General features: G+C 38.2%; 1 protein-coding gene across 1 annotated transcript in view; it reads right to left on the reverse strand.

Moving 5' to 3' along the window:
* Positions 1–21,714, reverse strand: part of LOC126183517 (early endosome antigen 1-like) — a 214,041-nt gene that overhangs the window by 46,470 nt on the left and 145,857 nt on the right. The window contains exons 7-9 of the mRNA XM_049925573.1: positions 13,205–13,361; positions 12,867–13,132; positions 12,022–12,169 (exon numbers count right to left, since the gene is read on the reverse strand). Coding sequence (XP_049781530.1) covers positions 12,022–12,169; positions 12,867–13,132; positions 13,205–13,361 — 571 coding nt within the window. The remainder of the gene's footprint in view (positions 1–12,021; positions 12,170–12,866; positions 13,133–13,204; positions 13,362–21,714) is intronic.

Below are 21,714 nucleotides of genomic sequence, written 5' to 3' on the forward strand. Positions count from 1 at the left end.
TCAAATTTTTAAGTTCTAAACCTAAGTATTTTTCTAAAATACTGTTTATATTGTTAAAACATGTAGGATCTTAATTACAGATAACAAAGATGATGTGTGATATAGATATTGTTGGAAATGCCCAAGATCTGTTAATCATTTTGCCAGTTTTTGGTGGAGCAAGCAGTCATCTTTATGGGCTAACATGGTCATATGGTATGGTGCATCTGCCAGGGCAATTCTTTTTTGAAGTACCATAGCACGGGATAGTTTTCTTTACACTGCACAAAGCACAGTTGGATGTTCACCAGCATAATAGAGATACAAATTTCTTTTCCACTTGGACACTGAAACACTACATTATCATAGAAATGCTGTCACCCCTGGATGAATCTTTTTTTTAAAAAAAGCTGGATGTCCAAAGAAATGTTCAGCAGCTAGTAGATCTCCAAGATTGAACACTTTTATACTTATCTGTGGCTCATTCGGAAAGATAATGGCTGCCACTGAGAGACATCATTGTGACTACCTAGGGCCAAGTTCACACAGAAACACTGTGGAGCCTAGGCAGAGAGACTGATTTCCTAAATGTAGTTGAAAATGACTGAAAGAAACAGCATTCCTTTCATTTACACACATGCACACACAGTGTCGTGCAAACTTAGTTCACAATCATAGTTATAAGTGAAATACTCTTAACTGTGAAATCACACTTCAATTTTATAATGCTGTTATGTTATTTTTCTAAATTGCAGTTTCTTGGAAGTTATGCCAGAAAGGGATTCACTGCCAGGAAGTTTCCAAGCAGTAAACACGCCGCAGCAGATTGCAGGAATCACTCTGATGTTAGTCAGTTGCAAATAATGGAATTACAGCATGCTTATTTGTACTTTGCTGTCTAAAACATCAAAAGTCAGGGTGCCAGCATATTTATGTTTATCCATCACAGGTAATTAGTAAAACTGAATTCTGGGCATCTGAAATACACGCCTATAACATGGGTGATCAACCCATGGCCCACATGCAGCTCAAGAAATGAGCATAATAATGAAATATCATACATGAAATGTCAAATAATTCGATCTTGCTTCTTTAAAATAAAAAAAAAATCATAAATTAATAAATTCTAAATTACTTAAATGTGTTAATTATATACCTCTGACCATCACTATTACCCTCCCCCCAGTGGTTTTTGTTAGTGCTAAGTATATTATGTGTGGCCTAAAAACACTTGTCTTCTCGCAGTGTTGTCCAGGTAAGCTAAAAGGTTGGACACCCTAGGTTTATAATCACCAGCTTATGTTGAAACACTGTGTTGTTCACTCTTTTACAGGAATGTGAAAACCAAGGTTCACTTCCTAAAATAAGCATTAATGATTTTCAATGTAATCATTTTAAAGAAGTCTCCACATACATTTCAGTTGACATCAGTTACTTATAGTATATAGTTTCTGAGTGCCAGTCCTTCCTTTGAGTTCTTACAAAGCAGTGTCATTCATTACTTGCAGGATAGCCTGTGCTGAATCTTTGTTACATCAATTGCAAGTCACAGTACAACCCAACTTTTCTTTAAAAAATAAAGCCTTCTTTTTTGAAACATTGCAAATTTACAGCGCTCTGGCCGCCTTTTTCAGAAGTGTTGTGCAACAGTTTTTGCAAAACAAAGTTTTTTTAGATATCATCCATATGAGGAATAGTTTGTCAACAATACGTGTGGTCAACCTATTACTTTATATGAGATGATTTATTTCTTATCATATAACATGAAATATAGGAGTAATTAGATTATTTCATGTACTCCTTAGACAGGCAATTATTAACTTAATATCTTCACTGTAAATTAGAGTTGGTTTGGATCTAGTGCACTCAATGAACAAGTGAGGTTAGACCTTTTCAAGCTTAAAATAAACAAGTAAATAAAGAACTTCCAAATCAAAAATCCATTTCAAATTAATGTGACTGGCTAACCATTGGTACAAACAATGGGTAAGAGCCTGCCATTCTGAAATATGTCAAAATCGTTGGATGGCATTCTGCACAGGCTCAAGTGCATGAACAAGTGCACATACCCTCACTGCTGCACACACCACCATAATTTCATGAAACGTTAATGCTCAAACAAAATGATTTTTTGTTAAAAATGAACACTGAAGAAGTATAGAGGGTGTTAACAACTTTTTCTCCCTCATATAAGTGGCTGGTTGACCACTGATACTGAAAAAGTAAAAGTGTCTGCCAATATGCAATAAGTTAAAATGTGTGCTCTATTATGGGGCTTTGGAAAGGTTCAAAATCATGAATGCGTAATTTTTACTTTTTTGTGTTTTAAAAATCTACAGACTTTCCTCTTTCAATTGACATATAATTTATTCAGTTCAGAAGACTACAACTATTTTAAAAATATTTTTGAAATAATTCTGCATGGGCATGATCCACTGTGCCACTGTTGCTGTCAAATGTTGTACTCATGAAGCTACATGCTCACATGTACATTTTATTGATGTGAGAGAAAATAAATGTTGGGGCTAACCTGTGATAATTCGATACATATCGCTTACTCAATTGTTGTGTGTTTCATGTTTATTTACTCTTTTGGAATCCTGACATTGTTCTTAGTGAATTCTGTTCATTGAAGTTTTTGTTTTATTGAAGGATAATCATGGGTAAACATAACGTGTCTAGAAATCCTCTGTAGGCTTTCACGAAATGGAGAAATATTGGAAAGCCAAAGGTAGGTGTTATTACAGTAAACAATAAAGACAATAACCAAGTGTGTGAACCTACTCTTGCTGGTACACCGGCCTACTGCAATGAAAGTGAGAAAGTACGTAGCAGAGGAAGCTTGGTTCAGTTAATGAAAAGTATGATTGTTTTATGGGTGAATAGGATGTGAATGAAATATTTGATATGTCAGTTCCTAGCAGAATTTTTTCAAACTGTGTAAGATGTATTCAGTGTAGTGAAGTCGGTATGGAACAATCTATAAAAAATCACGTAGAACTTGCCAGTGAAATGGAACTTTGTGGTAAGTGTTCATACATGACCATTTTGTGGAACAATGTCGCAGTGACTCCAAATGAAGAAAATGGTAGCAAAATCCATGAACATGACATTAGATCTGTTTGTGCCCTGTGTACAATTGGTGAGGGTGCTACTGCAGGTACAGTTTTCTGTGGCATGATGAATCTTCCAAATCCCCCAACCAAGTTTATGAACTATAATAGATTTATAGAGTCTAAAGTAGAAGATATCAGTACAGAATCTATGAAGGAAGCTGTGGAAGAGTCAGTAATAGAAAGCCGTGATGTAACAGAGACTTGACTGCAGGATTCAATAGTACTTGGTATAAACAGGGACACATCTCTTCATGGTGTAGTATCTGCCACCAGAATGTACATTGTGATTCTATAAGTTTCAAACATACTCAAGAACTGAATTCCTATGGTGATAATGACATAGTGCGGAAATTTGAGTGTCTTGGACATGTACAGAAATGAATGGGATCTAGACTTTGGCAACTGAAAGTTTCCTACAAAAAACAAAAGCTCAGTGATGGTAAAGGGTTGAATGGGAAGGAAAGGTTAACTGACAGTATAAATGACAAAATACAAAACTATTATGATGTGGCTATTAGGTAAGACACACAGTATCGACGAAATGGAGAAGGCTGTTGGGATCTTTTCTTCCCCCCCCCCCCCCCCCCCCCCCACACACACACACACACACTTTTTCAACTGGTGAAAGTCCTCATCGTTCCTTGCATCCAACGGGAGAAAACAGTTGGTGTAAGTACAACAACAGATAGATAACTGCTGAAGTGTACACTCATAAGCATAGTCTGCCAGAAGCGGTAATGAAGGTGATAAAACCTATTTTCAGAGACTTAGTAGCACATGAACTGTTGAAAAAGTGTGTTCATGGAAAAACGCAAAACCCCAATGAAAGAGTGAATAGTGTTATATGGTCAAGAATCCCCAAGACTGTGTTTGTTGGAATAGAAACACTTCACTTTGATGTGTATGATACTGTTGCTACTTTCAATGATGGCAATGTTGTAAGGTGCAAAGTATTTCAAAATATGGGAATGAAGATAGGTTTCAAAATGGTATGAACGATGCTTGCTTTAGACCAAGGAATGTCTTTTGGCTGCTGAGAGGGCTGTAAATAGCCTAGAAATGCTAGATAGTGTAAACAAGAGGAGGACAAAGAGGAAGTTGGAGGAGGAGTTTGCAGGAGATGAAGATAATCCATCCTCAACAACTGAAGCTCAAGTACTTTCTGAGAAAACATGTAATTTACAAGTGCTATTTTAACAATGGAAAGATAGGGCTTTCCAGAGCCCCTCAAATTTTTTTAAAATCTCTATACACTTCTCCAACCTCTGCTAAAATCGAGGCCAAGTTCATAGCTAATTGCAGAGATACCCTCTTCTATGCATATAAAACATAATGATCTAATACATAGTGTACCCATAAAGTTATTCCACCACAGGATTGTGCATATCACGTGGCAAGTAGGAAGCACTTGGTCACTGTTGGATAATCACTTTTACTTGCCACAGTTATTTGACCCTCACTTTCCTGGCACTTTTCTTCCAGTCAACACGTGCCCTGTGACTCAAAAGCTTGGGCATTAAAAAAGGGTCTTACACCTCGACACTAAAAGTATTGTGCAGACCTTCTTCGTTGCTGCATAGGCCATCCATTGTGTCAAATGCCCCATATGTCCTAGTAGCTGGCAAAATATCACCTACTTCTCTGGATGCAATTCACTCAGAGAAAACACATGAGGAATTTGTGTAGCTCGAACACATCTTAGCTGCCTTAGTGTCCTTACTATTGCATATTCTGAGTTGTAGACAGTGATTTGTGGGGTGAACCGAAGAGCAGCCAAAGTTGTCTCTCTGCTTAGACCCATTTCTGTAGATTGGCATAGAGCTGTGGTGCTGATTTAAAATGTAAAATAATCTCTTAAATATACAGTCTGTCATGTTATCACTCTTGTACTCATTTCTAAGTTCAAAATAATTCTGCACCTTATCAACCAGTGCCAATGTCCAATGCAACCTTGGCCCAGTTTCCTTTGTCCTCACCAAACGTCACTATGTTTACTTCTGCAAGGATCCCAACTGACAGTTAATTGTACACAATTTAAGAATGCTATTTACACAGGCAGTTACTCAAACAGGTGAAAGAGACTGCCAATTAAACAACATCCTTAGAGCCTGACGTAACATGAGAACATGCCATCAGATGATTAATGGGTACTCCTTATTATTGACATAGAGGCTGGGACTGGCAATTATGATATTCAGAAACATAGTCCTCGTTTATACATAAAGCCGGCATCAACAGTCTTATCAGGACCACACTAAAGCATTGTAAACCCACAGAAGAAATAACGGCTGCTTTGCAAGCCCTGTGCTTCAACATGTTTAGTTTGTTAACAGAGCTTGTTTTTAAGTCCCTTAGGTGTGGTATCCATATAAGTTAGTAATTAAATGAAAGCTCCAGAAACCTCACAGACTTTTTCACACCTAGAATAGTGCCCATCACTATCAATGTAGGTGGACTAAATGTGTATTGTGAATTGTGGAAGCATACCCACATTGTTGTTGCTGCCTAAAACTTAAAGACTGTATGCGCTGCCCTTGTCTCACAGATATTTAACATCAGTTTCAACAGACATGATGCTGTTACACGGTTGGTGAAGGAGCAAAATCAAGCAAAAAAGTCATTGAATTCAGGCCGCTGTGTTGGCTCACTTATCTTAAGCTATGGAGGATGATAGCAAACTCTGTGAAGCTTAATATACTTCCTTGTGGAAAACTGTTTTTCCAGTTAAAACTGTTTCTGCGAGGATTCCACAATTTTGTATTTACAGTACCATTCTGGGCCAAGGACACTATATGCAACATGGGAATTTAATAGCACACAAATGAAATTTGAGCTGCTTGCCACATTATGCAAGAACCAACCATATTATAAAGTGTACAGTACTGCCCATAAAAGTACACGGCACCTATATTTGCAAGAGTGTAATTGAGGAAGTTATACTTTATTGACACTTAGCATGAAACATGTATCCTTTAAAAATACACAATTAAAAACTGCTGTGTCTAATCCATAGGATGTCATACATGAAAAAAGAAATTCATGTCATGAGGTGTAGTCAATCGCATAATAACAGTAAAATATGCCTGAATACTGCAGCACACAAAATTATTGATGTCATAGTTCGATGGTATAGTTGACAGGCAAATAAGTTGAGGCGCAATGGCAGGATTTGAATCAAAAACCACATTTGGCAATTGTTTTTTTCCCCTTTTTGTTTTATTGAGCAAATTTTTTTTTTACTCTATTAAGAATACCAAAATAACAGAGTAACAGTTCACAATTCTTAATACAATTTTTTTGGTCATCAAAGGTGCACAGCTTGTGGTTTTTCTACCACTTAAAATCTTGACCAAAGGTCTTCCGCTTCAGTGGCCATCTGTGTACTGTGAGGAAATGAGTACAAGGTGAGTAATAAATATCTCAATTTCTGCCATCTCCTCCTAGCCAGCTAAGGCGATGTTCCAATATGCAGAGTCTGGTCTGGTTTCTCATATGGTCTGTTTTGTCTCTAGCCATAGATTTTTAATGGGGCTGAGATCTGGTGCAGGAAGAGGCCTTTCAAAAAGAGAAATCTCATTCTGTTCTGCAAACCATTGTTGCACCATAGTTGACATGTGTACTGAGGCCTGATCCTGCTGGAAACAAATTAATCCTTCAGGACATAAATCTCACACTGATTGTATCATAAAACCACCCATAATATGACTATATTGGGTAGCATCAATTAGGTTATATACCATGAGAAGCAATCCAAATCCACAGCAACATGTCCATTCCTAAACTACCACAGGCACATAGCCACTGTGGTTGGATAATCTTATTGCATATAATTTCATTTTTTCATACAGTCAGTCTCTTCCTGAACTTCGTCTTGACAGTGTATCAATTGACAAATGTCATAAAGCCATTCAAAATGAACAAATCTTTTGCACTGTGCAAACTGAATAAAAGACACTTTGATGTATGCACATTTCTTTTGCCTAACAGTTGCCAGAAAAGAAACTTTTATTCTATTCAAGAAAACACATCTGTGCACAATTAGTTAATGATAAGAGTTGGATTCTGATTATAACTACATAGTGTGTTATTTTTACCTGTATTATAATGTTATTCTGTAATTTTTGTATGAAGTAAAGATTATCTCTAGTCTTATTAAATAGGGTAAAACTGAAAAAAGGATGAACATTAAAGCTCTCAAATGTGATGACTGTTGATCTTGATCTTTCTGAAAACTAAGGCCTTATGACCTAAACTGTGCATGGACACATTTAGAAAGACATAACTGTTTAACTTAGTTTCAGGATGGGAATGTCATCATTTACCACATTAGTTATTATTCCCGCATATTGTTGCAGCATTCTCCCGTGTTAACTGACAGTCTTAACATGGTGAGTTATGTTTGTCAACACACCATCTGTTCTATAACTGCCAAAGGCATTACCCAATTCAAGATCAGATACCTGAATCACCTTCCTCTGAGTCCAGCCATTCTGTTCATGAGCCATATCTCATCATCAGCAGGCTGTTCAAGACTTCTTCATTCTTCCTGTAGAGGAAGGGATTTTGACAGTGTTGGAGGAAGGAAACAATATCAGTTCAGAATAATGAACTTGCAAACACATGACGACAAAATCCCTTCTTTGAATCATGGTGTAGTTTAAACATACTATTGTGTTTCCCATGTCAGTTGGCATGGTTCAGTGCCAGATGTGGGAGGTTGCACTGTGAAGCAAACATGTGGCCATCAAGGGGAAGCTCTGTGATGACCATCAACTCTGTCAATTAAAATTGGTTGGATTACACTTTGTGAGTATTCTTTCAATTACTCTCATCTGGCACCTGCCTTCCCTGTAATTAGTTATATGCAGTTGCACCACTTTAATCTGATCTATGGACACAGTCCCAGATATTAAATGAATGTAACTCTTTCCACAGATTGTTCAGCAATCAAACAATAACAGGTCTTTCCTGCTATTTATGTGCAATGTGTTACATTTGTTTTCATTGAGAGTGAACTGCCAATCCTTGTACTAAGGATTTTCTAGGAAGACAATAGCATCAAGGAGCGTATCCGAGCAATTTATATATATTACAAAGGTTCTATAACACTCCCTTAGGACATTTCTCAAGCTACTTTTAAGTCTAACATTTTCTCTTCATTCAGAATGATTTTTGTATTCTATTTGCAAGGAAATCTTGAATCCAATCACAAAGGTATCCTTGCTTTTTGTTCTTAGGCAGCACTGGGGAACTGTACTGAATGTCCCTTGGAAGTCAAAGAAAGCAGCACCAACCTGACCACCAACACGTACTGCCTTCTGGGTTTTGTGGATGAACAGAGTGAGCTGGGTTTCACATGGTTATTATTTTCGGGATCTATGTTGACTTCTACAGATACTTATGGTTTCCAGAAAGGACATAATAAACAAGCATCAAGTGTGTTTCAAAATTCTACAGCAGACTTATGTCAGTCATATATGAGGTGTGATCAAAAAGTAACGGGAATTTTTTAATTTTGTGGGCTTCATACAACCAATTTTCAATTTTTATTTCTCACATCAGTACACATGTTCCTGATGTATGTTTGCATTTTCAGCTGTTTTGAATATTTAGTTTACAGGTGACAGTTCGAGTGCTTGGCAAATTTTTACTTTCGAAAAAGATGGAACAAAGAATTTTCATTAAATTTTGCTTGAAAATGGCATAAAGTGCACTACCACATTCAGAATGTTGACTGTGGTTTTTGATGAATCTACAATGAGTAAGGCAAGAGTTTACAAGAGGTACAAACATCAAAGGGGGTTGAGAAGATGTTGAAGACAACGACATCCCTGGACACCCAACCACACCAATTACCGATGACAATGCGGAAGAAGTAAGGAAAAGGGTCCTGGAAAAATCACCAAATCACCATCAGAGAGGTTGCTGATGATGTCGGCATATCCTCTGGCTCATGCCAAGCAATCTTTTCAGATGTTTTGGGCATGAAACAAGGAACAGTAAAGTCTGTTCCAAAACTGTTGACTTTCAACAAAAAATGATGTGTAGGAATCACTCAGAAATTGTTGAATGAAGTCGACAATTATACAGAACTTCTAAAGAAGGTTATAACAGATGATGAAACATGGGCATATGGATACGAAGTCGAAACCAAAGCCCAATCATCCCCAATGGAAACTGCTTGAAGAGCCAAGACTGGGGGACAGTGGTGGGGGCAGGGGTCTGACGAGTTTGATCACATGTGAAGGTTCTTCTCACTCTTTTCTTTAATTACAATGGGATAGTGCATCAAATGTTCTTGCCGTATGATCATATGGTCAATAAGGAGTATGACCTGGAAGTTCTGGGTTGTTTGTGTAAAGCAATCCAAAGAAAATCATCATCAGAATTGTGGCAAAACCAACCACTGAAATTGCACCACGATAATGCTCCCGGTCACACCTCAATGCTTGTTTATGATTTTTTGGCAAAAAACAAAACTGTTATGTTGTCTCAGCCATGGACATGTCTCCCTGTGACTTCTTTCTATTCCTGAGGCTGAAGAGAACCATGAAAGAATGTTGTTTTGCCTCCACTGATGAGATAAAAACAGAATCGCTGAAGGAACTGAACACCACAACCTTAAGTGAGTTTCAGAAGTGCTTTCAAGATTAGAAAAGCACTGGGACAAGTGTATTATATCTGAGGGGAATTACTCTAAAGGGGAGAAAGTTGATGTTGAATAAATAAAGGTTCTCAAAGAGAAACAAAAATTCCCATCAGTCTTTGATCACACCTCATAGGTTTATAGGTGTGTGCATCTGTCTGAAGACCCTTCTTGAAATCAAAAAATGACCTTCGTAATTTTCCAACCACCTGTGCTCCTCCACTGACTTATGACAGACTGCTGCTAGAAGAGGTGCAACTTCATTCACATACTCTATGTATTATTGCATAACTACTTCATCAGGTTCAGTTGCCTTTCCTCTGTTAAGTGATTTTAGTAGGACTTTATATCCTGTGGTCGCTTATTTGGATTTTGGTGTTCGTACAATGATGACTGTTTGAATCACACTACCACCTTCCTTGTTGGACCATAGCTGAAAACAGAATTTAGTATTTTTGGCCTTATCTCTTTCATCCTCCTGTGCCAACATGGACACTGAGAGACTGGACAAATGGTTTTGATACAGTTACCGAGTTAATGAAAAACCAGAATTTCTCATTATTTTCTATCAAATGGTAGATTTTTACAATGTTGAATATTTCACACATAGCTATCCTTTCACTCATTTTGGCTTACTTCAGATTTTGTTTTTCTGCAAGGTTTCTGCTACATTTAACACTGTGGTGAAGCACTCTGTACTTCCGGATAATCTTTCTAATGAGCTGTTGAGACATGGCAGGTCTTTCCCATCCCTTATGACTTTGCTTGTCACAAACTTGTCTTGAATTTTGTACATTTGTACTCCACAGTTGCGTTCATAAAGATGAGAGTTTGATGCTGACTGCTCGGGTTACCCGAAATCTGTTTCCTGCTGTACTTACTAGGCATAAATATGTCCACACTTTTTTAGCACTGCACTTGACACTCATTATAAGTTAAGCTACAGATGCCTAAAAACCCCTGGTTCCAGTTGTCTGACAAAAGATGTGAGCTGCAGAAAACATGTTGAAGCCAAAAACCCAATTTTTTAAGACAATATATCTTCAACAAAGCTTTTTGGTTAGGGAACATCTAATACCTGTTCAATTTAGTCTGTTCAACTTAATCATAGATTTTACATATGAACCCTATTGCTTTCACACACAATCTCACACACACACACACACACACACACACACACACACACACACAAAACATTTACTTTCTTATGCGAGTGTCCTGGCTAAATAGGACATGGTTTAATTTTTTCAGACTGACAGCACAATGTACATATTTGCATTTCATGAGTTTTAGGGAGCTGCCCCAATTTTGACAACACACAGTGTAGCTCTTAACGAAAAAATAATAATGCATTGCTCTTCTATGAATTGACAACTGCTGTTATTAATCTAAAATCACAAAATAGGGATTTTTTTCCCTTGTGTTCAATGAATACTGTTATCAAAAGTATAGTGAATGTGGGAACAGGCAAATCAACACAGGGTTCCAGTACAAGACGAATTCAGATAAAACTTGAACATGAGCCAGTCATTTAAAATGCCTCTAGTAGCTTTTTAGTACAACTACTTTCATCTAAAAGGATTATATACCTTACCTGCAATCACCCTCAATGACAAACTAAATGTCATACATTTGCAAGCATTCCAAATTTGTTGAGTGCACATTATTAGATAATTTACTCTCTGATGCAATTGGAATTACTAAATCACATTTATTTACTGTTATAAAGCATAAATTTTATAGTCAACAAATATTAATTATGCTCTCTTCCTACCTCCCAAGTTTGTACAACAGAACATATTATTTACCAGTTAATTAAGGCAGTCACAAGCATTGTATCACTTTATAGTCTCATATACCAAATTTGTAATGACAATAGGCTAGTTCTTACACAGTAGATATAACACCGAACTAACAAGCAGTTCATTGGTGAAATAATGTAAAGCTTTCTATTAAAGATAGATGGGGTGGGTGATTTTTGAGATCTTTCTCATAAATTCATGAAATTCACTGAAACACTACAATTAAAGAGCAAAGTGAAAGTCATATTTTAAGTATGGTTGCCAGAAAACTCACTAGGTCTCTTACAAAGACATGCTTGAAATCAATGCAGCTCCTCATTCAATGTGATAACAACACAACTGATTCCAAAGATTTTTAACGAAGGCATATTGAAACTGCTTTATAAATAAAACACTACAGTATAAATATATTTGTAACAGTTACATCTCACAGCTTAAGTTCCGTTTCCAATTTGTGTTTAACAGTAAAGGAACTTACCGTCTCCTGAGTCAGTTGCTGAATTACTGTTTTTGCACCTTCTCCAGCTTGAATTTTAGCAACTAATTCTGCACGTTCACTTTCCTGCTTAGCACTAACTTCTTTACTTTTTTTCAAAGCGGAGCTCAGTTCTTCAATTTTGAAGTCTCTGCAAAGGGATATAATTGCAACTTCACTCGAATGCAAAACTATCAAAACCAAAAATAAAGCACCCAGGGATCTATTTTTAATCACTGCAGTAATGAAAAACTATTTGGCATCTTTAAGGAAGCAGTTCATAAGCTATGATTACATCTACATTTATTCTTCATAAAATACAGTACGACTATTACAGACAGAGCCTGTTACAAGCAATATGAGATTGCTTTTCACTGAACAGGGGAAATACAACTTCCATTTATGCTTCTAAATATGTCTTGCTATGACAAATTTTATCACACAATTCTCACTTAATGTGTGTGTCTGTAATATAATGTTCCTCAAATTCTTTGTGAACATAGGTTCCCTAAAATTTAGAAGCAGCCATTCACATGAAGCACAATTATTTCCTAAAGTTTCCCCCACTGGAATGGCACAAAGCATCTTTACTTAATAATTCCATTTTAACAAGTCTGTAAGGCCAAGTTATGTATCTCAGACTTGTTCCAAAGTTGTCATTGGTGCTGAATTCAAAACATATAAGAGATTTTTTTCAACTTAGATTATGCTGCACTTGCTTACACTTAGTTGAAACTTTCATCTGCTACAAGTTTTGTAGAAGTCTTGTATTATAATCTTTACAGTACAATAAAATTTAGAATTATTTTACATATTTACCAAATTATTGCTACATGTATCATCCTTACCTTGATTTCAGTTCAGCTTCCAGTGAATTGTAATTCTGTTTTAACTTGGTCAATGTTGCTTTAGTTTTGTTTTCTTCTTCAACACTGCTTTTGAGTTTGACTTGTAATTCATCAAGTTCTTTATCTTTATGCTCAAGTTTTTCTTTCATCTTTTTCAGCTGTGCAATAGATTCATCAATAGACTTCTGTTTTAGCTCTATTATTTCAGAAAACGACTGATCTTTATTTTTCAGTGATTGTTTCAATTCCTCGTGCTGTTCTTGAAGCTGTAAAAAACACACAATTAGATAACGTGGGTAATGGAAAAGTGAAGATTGTATGGTTACTGATAGATTTACCATTTTCAGTTTCTGTTTCTGTTCCGATAACTCAGAATCCAAAACTGTTATTTTTTCTTTTCCAGCATCCACCTGTTGCTTGCAATTCTCAAGCTCTTTCAATGTGCTACTACATTCAGATTCTTTCAAGTTCAATTTCTTATTCAGTTCTTCAATTCTGCAAGAAATAACAAATTGTGAAGTGTAAGTACAGTACAGTGAGCAGGCTATAAACAAACTTCATCTTAAAATTAAACTAAGCACTTTTTTTATGAAGTTTTCGGATTTCCGGTATTCAAAGATTTGCAAAGACGTGCTACAAGTGCAATGGGAACCCACATTTTTTAACTTGCAGTGTGGATAACAATTATGTAGACATAAGTAGGTACTACTATATCTTTATTTATAAAAGCAGTCTTTCCAAGTTCTGCAGTAAACATAGATTTCATGGAAATCAAGACAAAAATTTACAGGAAAGCAAAATTACTGAAGACATTTCAATGTGGCATCAGTGTTCTTTAAATAGCAACATGTCACAAAAATACAAAGTAACATTTCTCTTTTCAGTTGCCAGAGATGTGAAAAATGACATTATCACCACGATGCTAATGCTACTGGGGCAAGACTGAATCTGAAAACTTGGTAATTGTCCAAAAATGGGATGTCTAGCTTTGACCATCAGTACTATTATCATAAGATTTCATAAGTGACAGAAAAATAGGCTGCATTAATTTGCAGACGGAACTAGTGTGTAGTAAAAGGAGGAAACCACCAAATGGGCAACCTACAGTGATTAATGAACTTTAGATTCTTCTGAAGCTAAAACCTAACTGAAATAAAGCAAATACTAACAGCATTTTACAATAAGATTATTTGCATAAATTTTGGGAAGAAACTAGCAAATATAGAGAAAGTGGACATTCTCCTTATTGCTAACAGATATGTGGTGAGATTATGTCATCTTCAATGTAGGCAGTACACTTCTAGTACCAGAGGCCACAGACCAAACTCTGCCAAACATGAGAAACATAGCTTAGGATGTAAAAAAGTGTCCAAATTTTCTATGTGGGTATATTCAAGGCAAGGTTCAACATACGACCTGGATAGTATGTACAGAAATCTTGTTCAGGCTCATGGGCATTTAACAAATGACATTTCTTAAATAAGTCCAAAGGGAAAAAGGCATTTGCGGTAGTAAAAGGGACACTGATCCAATTCAAATGTTATAGAACAGTTAAAAATACAACACACAAAGCAATGGTTATGAAACAGCTACAAAGTGTGACAAAAAGAGAACCAATTTGATGATCACCAAACAAAATTTTACTAGCGCTCTTAAAGGAGCACACTGGTCACTTTGGAGTGCTGCAGATAGTTGTTGTTGTTGTGGTCTTCAGTCCTGAGACTGGTTTGATGCAGCTCTCCATGCTACTCTATCCTGTGCAAGCTTCTTCATCTCCCAGTACCTACTGCAACCTACATCCTTCTGAATCTGCTTAGTGTATTCATCCCTTGGTCTCCCTCTACAATTTTTACCCTCCACGCTGCCCTCCAATACTAATTGGTAACAAATAGTCACATGGCCGTCCACTGCTGACCTATATGGTGGCATTGAAGTGGTGTGTAAGCGACAGTCATTTGTATGGAATCAGCACAGACATATGGACTGACACAGAGGCATGAAGGAATGGTAGAAACAAGCTATTGTGATTTGATGTGCCCATGACCATACCATGAACGAAGTTGCCCAGTTTTCAGTTTATGAACATAGACTGCCCATCACACCTATAAAGTGGAGTCAAATGAAAATGAGACAGATTATTTATTATTTCAAAAGTAATTGACATATCTGTTAATACATTTACCCCACTGTGTGACAAGCTGGTCCACGCCTTCATGGAAAAATGTTTGCAGTTTTCTATGGAACCACAAGTATTCCCAGGCATGCTCTTCTCTGTATAAAGGAAACTGGAGACCATGAACATCTTTCTTCAGGGCTCCAAGAATATGGGAACTACATAGGGAGAGATTGGGACAGTGTGTCGGATGTGTAAGGCCTTCCCAGCAAAACTTCTGCAGTGTATTCTAAACAATGTTGACAACGTAGGTGCACATCTTCCGTACAGTCCAATCTCTCCCCACACTATTTCCATAATTTTGGAGCCCTGAAGAGAGACGTATGTGGCTGTCAATTTGATTTGGACGAAGAATTGCATGCCAGAGTGCAGCTGTGGTTCCACAGGCAACTACAAACATTTTTCCACGAAGCCACTGACACTTGTCTCACAAAGGGATAAATGGATTAACAGATATGGCAATTACTTCTGAAATAATAAACAGTTTACTTGCTTTTTCTCCCTCTGTCTCATTTTCATCTGACTGCCTCTTACACAAGGCATGGAGCACCACTTGCACTCATGTAACACAGAGTAAGAACAGTAGTCATAAAAAGATCCTGTCTGACAGGGACTAAAGATGTGTCTCATGTGTTTCCAATAACAACTGGTTCCAAACCAACAGGAATTGCTAATGTTGGTGAATGAATGTCCATCTCAGCCAGATTACAAGCAAAGATTGCAAATAGAAATGCTCTCAGTGGATATCTGGAGTTGGGTGTCTTGCAAAAGGCCAATGTTCACAGTGGCACATAAAGGTGTATGTCTTCACTGGGCCATGCAACACAGAAACTGAACAGTAACTGGCTGGAGGCATGTAGCATGGTCCAACAAGTTGCGATTTTGTCTCTTTCCAAGTGATGCAAGGTGTCAAGTGCACCGATGGCCCAGTAATGTATTTAATCTGTAGAGTGTGGAGTATGTAGATCAGGCCAGACATAGTTGTGTAATGCTTTGGAAGTGTTTTTAGTATTGTAACTTGGGCCCACTGATTCAGATTACCTTGAACATGTACAAGGATGCTTATTTCAAAATTCTCAATTACCCCATGTTCATTTTTATTCTACATGTTTACGATGTGTATTCTATCAACATCCCATCTTCTAAGATGATGACAGGTTATGTTCACAGCGCTACACATTTGCATTCCTGGGTATGATCAACAATAGGGCACCCTATCTTATCTCAACTGGCCCACTAAATTACTCAATCTTAATTCCTTAGAAAATGTTTGGAACAGAAGGTGACACATAGTAATCAACATCCCTAGAATTTGGTAGATCTGTGGGATCTAATAATCAATCAATGGCTGGATATGCATACATGAAAAAACTTGTGGGCACTCTTCCTTGACAAACAGAGGCCATTATTAAGGCTAGAAATGGTTTTACACAGTATTAGAGTGAGGATGACTAGTTCTTCTCTAGTGTGCTTATTCAACAGGAAGGTGAAATCTCAAATCTGCCATATATTGGATGGGTATCACAAAAATACCATCTCTCATGAAAGTTTTCGAGTAGAAATTGTTCAGCTGTACTTAAGGAGGCATGTGATGCCACTGAAAGGGCCTAAGCCAATCCTGCACTCCAGTACTGTAGAAAATGAGATCTGGTTTAATGGAATAAAGCACCAAACTGTGAAAATACAAAAGCTCAAAAAAGATGATGATGTTTTGGAAAAGCCAGTGCAAGAGATGTAATGTGGAACTATATGTCAAATGTTTTGCTGCTTATCATGCTAAGTAATTTGTTGTTTATGTTTCTGATTTGCAATTTGAAGTAATTTTTAATTTGCTTCACTGAGTTCAAAAATATATAACCTTTTCATATAAATGTATATTTTGCTCTCAATAGTGCTTAGTGTTACATACAGGTTTATGCATGGTGTATTATTTTAAAAGTATACAGGTAAAAATTGCTTTTTCCACTATAAATGCTTCCTTTTCAATGTAACAAACAAGATAAAAGTAATAAATGTGAAAATAATTAACAAAAATTTAATTCTGTTGTTATGGGTTAACTGAAGGTCAGGAGTATGAAGAAGCTGTATTTGTGTACAACTGGAATTTGACAACTTTAAAGCTATGTCAAGTTTACAACAAGCACATGGTTTGTTTGGAAGCTATTGACACATGTACAACAATAACGGTAACAAATGTGTGTTCAATATAGGGATTTTACTATGAGCACATGGTTAGTTTCGAAGCTATCGATAAGCATACAGATCTGAATCTGACAATAACAAATATATGTTCAATACAAGGAAGGCATATGCGAATACTTGACCATATGACAATGGCAGGGACAGACATAACAAAATGTATTGTGACTATGAATTCAATTTTATCTTTTTATCTTGTGGACTAGTAACACCGTTAATACTAGGGAACTAGATAAATGGATGCAAGAAACTAATTTAATGATTATTAACAGACCTGATAACCCACCAACCTACAAAAAACACCACAACCAGTTCAGGCATAGATGTAATGCTTGCCTCGGGAGAAGGCCTTGACGATGCTACAGGAGGGGAGATAAGTCACCACAGCAAAAATGTTTTTCCTTGATGCTTGTGTTCAAAATACCATGAACAAGTAAGTAATGCGCTACCTAACTTTCTATGCTGGTTTTATTTATTACTCTCTTCAAAATATTTTTCATCTAGACTCATTTCAGACATATGGTTGTTTCCAAATATTAGACTAAGTCCTTAAAATTACAACAGAATTACCTTTTGACTACCTTGATTCACTATGCACAGAACTTTCTGAACTACTCAAGCTAGGTCTAGTACATCCCCATGATTTTTCTACCCACATTTCTTTAAAGTAATCAGGCATACCTTGTTTCTGTCAAGTATCCCTATCCCTGTCACAAAGCACAACATTTTCAAGTCTAACACAAACTCCAATCCCTGCTTAAGGCCTTAGGCCCTCCCCATACCATCTCCCCTGAAACCATTTCATTCATCACCCCTATGACAGCCCACACACCCATCTTCTACACGCTCCCCAAAACCCAAACACCCAAGATTCCCCACTGTGGTTGGTTATTGTGCTCCCACTGAAAGAGTTTTGGCTCTCATTGACTAACACCTCCAACCAACTGCCCATAATCTAGCTTCACATGTCAAAGACACCTACCACTTCCTTCACTCACTCTACACACTCTTGCCCCTTTACCACTTGGATCCCTAATTATCACTTCTGACACCACCTCCCTACACACCAACATCCCTCATACCCATGGACTTACCACTACTGAACACTGCCTTTCCCAACGTCCTTCAGACTCCAAACTCACTTCTTCATTCCTCATATACCTAACTAACTTTATCCTTACCTATGACTACTACTTATTTGAAGGGAGGGTATACAAACAAATCTGCGGAACAGCCATGAGTAACTGCATGGCACTCTCCTATGCCACCCCTTTTTTATGAGCTATCTAGAGGAGACCTTCCTAGTCTTTCAGGATGCCAAACTACTAGTCTGGTTCAGATTCATTGATGATATTTTCCATTATCTGGACCTAAGGCCAAGACACCCTATCTTCATTCCTTCACAACCAACACCTTCTCTTCCATCCGCTTCATATGGTCCTCCTCGACCCAGCGTGCCACCTTCCTAGATGTTGACCTCCTCCTTTCTGATGGCTTCATCTGCACTTCTGTCCACATTAAACCCACCAACCACCAACAGTACCTGCAGTTTGACAACTGTCATCCCTTTCACACCAAAAAATCCCTCCCATATAGCCTGGCCACCTGAGGATAGCATATCTGCACTGACAAAAACTACCTTGCTCAGTATGCTGAAGGTCTCACCAAGGCCTTCACAGACAGGGACTACCCCAGAAATAGTCCACAAACGGATCTCCCATGCCATTTCCCCTCACACTCCCAATCCTCCCACCATCCCCAAGAACCAGCCACAAAGGAGTATCCCCTTCATCACCCAGTACCACCCTGGACTTGAACAACTGAACCACATCCTTTGCCAGGGCTTCGATTACCTCTCATTGTGCTCTGAAATGAGGGACATCCTATCCAAGATGCTACCCACTCCTTCTAAAGCAGTGTTCTGTCACCCACCCAACATCCGCAAAATCCTAGTCCATCATTATGCCTCTCCCAATCCCAACACCTGGCCACAAGGATCATATCCCTGTGGAGGCCCCAGTGCAAACCTGGCCAATGCACCTACCCAGAAGTTCCTACTAGAGTCCTGTCACATGTTTATCCTACTCCATCAGGGGAAGGGTCACCTGTGAAAGCAACCATGTTATTTACTAGCTCTGCTGTAATCACTGCACAGCTTGTTATATTGGTATGACTACCAACCTACTGTCCACCATGATGAACAGCCACCACCAAACTGTGGCCAAGAGTCAAGTAGACAACCCTGTGGTGCAACATGCAGCTGAACATAACACACACAATTTCAAGGGCTGCTTCTCTACCCGAGCCATCTGGATCTTTCCCACCACCATCAGCTTTTCTGAACTGCACAGATAGGAGTTATCCTTGCAACACATTCTCTGCTCCTAGTATTATCCCACCCTCAACCTGCGATAACATACTGTCCGCACACCCTCCACCCAACTGTTTCCACCCCTCTGTTCTATCATTTACTCCCAAGTCTCATCCTCCCAACCTGTTTATTTGCAGCCCTCCGCCAATGCATCAGCCCATCTTTCCCTGCTCCTATTCTTTTTTCCCCCAACTTCCTGCCCCACAACTTTCTGATGCAGTGCCTGTTGGTAGTTTAGTCTCTGCACACTCCACCAGACCTGTTTGTCTCCCTCCCCAACCATGATCTACTACCCCTTTCCCTTTCCGGCCCCCTCCAGATTGCTGGCTGCATCCCAGCTTTATTTGAATGTCATTTAATTGTGCCTGTCTGCAACCTGACATGTCTCCTTTATTGTAAGTATCAATCTGTATTTTCCTACATTGTTGATATTCCTACCTGGAGTTTCAATTGTCTGACATTTTCAAAAAGGAATTTGTTCAGTAAGAAGACCAAGTCATTCTAATGCGTTTCCTCACCACAATGGGCTATTAACATATTTTCAGCTACAGTTATAATGACCAGTCTATGGAGATTATGGCAATCAACAAGTCAGTGCTCCAGCAGTATTTTAACAATGCCAATAATAACAAACAGTGGACATTCCTTATTGTGCAAATTACTCAGACAATATCATTGTCATTATGTGGTTTTATGTTTCCCCAGTGTAGTAACATCTTTAATATTTCTCGGGTATTCAGCCAGATGGCATCACCCAAAAGGCACAGTTCAGGGTCCTCAGTGCTGCTGTGGCTGGTGCTGGATGCAGATCTCTACTGGTGTGGTGACAATGTGTTCTTGCCTTCTAAATTTGTCATGGAGGGAACGGATTTCCACACTGATTACCACTGTGCTTTGATCATGCTCAAGACTGGATCCTAGGCCGCACTTATTTGAAAGATGCTGTCTTTATTTATTGGTCCATCATGTAGTCATGTCTCTACTGCCTCTTTGAGAATACATTCCCAAAAGGTTTCAGTCTTCTGCAAAAACTTGGTTCATCACAATTCATGGTATGTCCACGGGAGATGCAGCGTTCTGCCTCAGCAGGCTTTGTCAGCTCTACATGGTCTGTATGGCATTTATACTCAATACATATCTCCTATACTGTCAGGATAGTCCGGCCTACATATATTTTCTTACATAAGGGATGTGGTAGATCCCAGTTTTTAGAGTCCTAGGTCACCCTTGACTGTTCCCAATAAGGATTTTTTCTTGGTTGGTGGGTGGAACACATACTTGATGTTGTGTTTCCCGAGTATTCCTCTGACGTGTTCCTCATATATGGAATAATCAACGCTGTAACCCATTTATCTTTATCTTCAGAAGGCTGCGGACTCATCTTCTTCAATCCTAAGGCATGCTGTATCTGACAGTTGCTGTAACTGTTCACAAGGAACACAGCTCACAAGTGCTGCAACTCAGCTGTCAGACTATCACGGTCCAAGATTTCACATGCTCTGTGCACTACTGCGCTTAGGACACCCTCTCATTGTGAAGAGGCATGCAAGTACAAATCTGTATGTTTCAGTTTACAGTAAATGCTGTGTCCTAGTGTGCCTTCTGGTATTCGCCTGACAAGCACATCTAGAAATGGAAGTTGATTGTTACCTTCTATGCTCATCATGAAACTAATGTTCTGGTGCAGTGGATTTATATGTAGCAGGAAGTCTTGAAGGTGATATCTGAGAGGTCTGATTACGAACGTATTGTCTACATACTGAAGAAAGCATGAGGGCTTATAGGCTGCAGATTCCACAGGTGCTTCTTCAAATGCCTCCATAAACAATTTGGCCACCATTGACGATAGTGGAAAGCCTATTGCTACTCTGTCTATTTGTTCATAGTAATTTCCATCAAACAGAAAGCAGATTGACGTAAGCATGAATTCAAGTGGCTTATTATTTCTGGCACAATCTTTTCTTCTATGAGTCTCTTGCAGGTACCCTCATAAAGAGGGATATCATGTCAATGGTCATAATAATGTATTTTTGGCCCAGTCACAAGTTCTGGAGCTGCTGGATTAAATGCAACGAATTTCATATGTAGTGCTGGCATTTGTCCAC

Source organism: Schistocerca cancellata, chromosome 4 (assembly GCF_023864275.1).
Source record: "Schistocerca cancellata isolate TAMUIC-IGC-003103 chromosome 4, iqSchCanc2.1, whole genome shotgun sequence".
Lineage (NCBI taxonomy): Eukaryota > Metazoa > Arthropoda > Insecta > Orthoptera > Acrididae > Schistocerca > Schistocerca cancellata.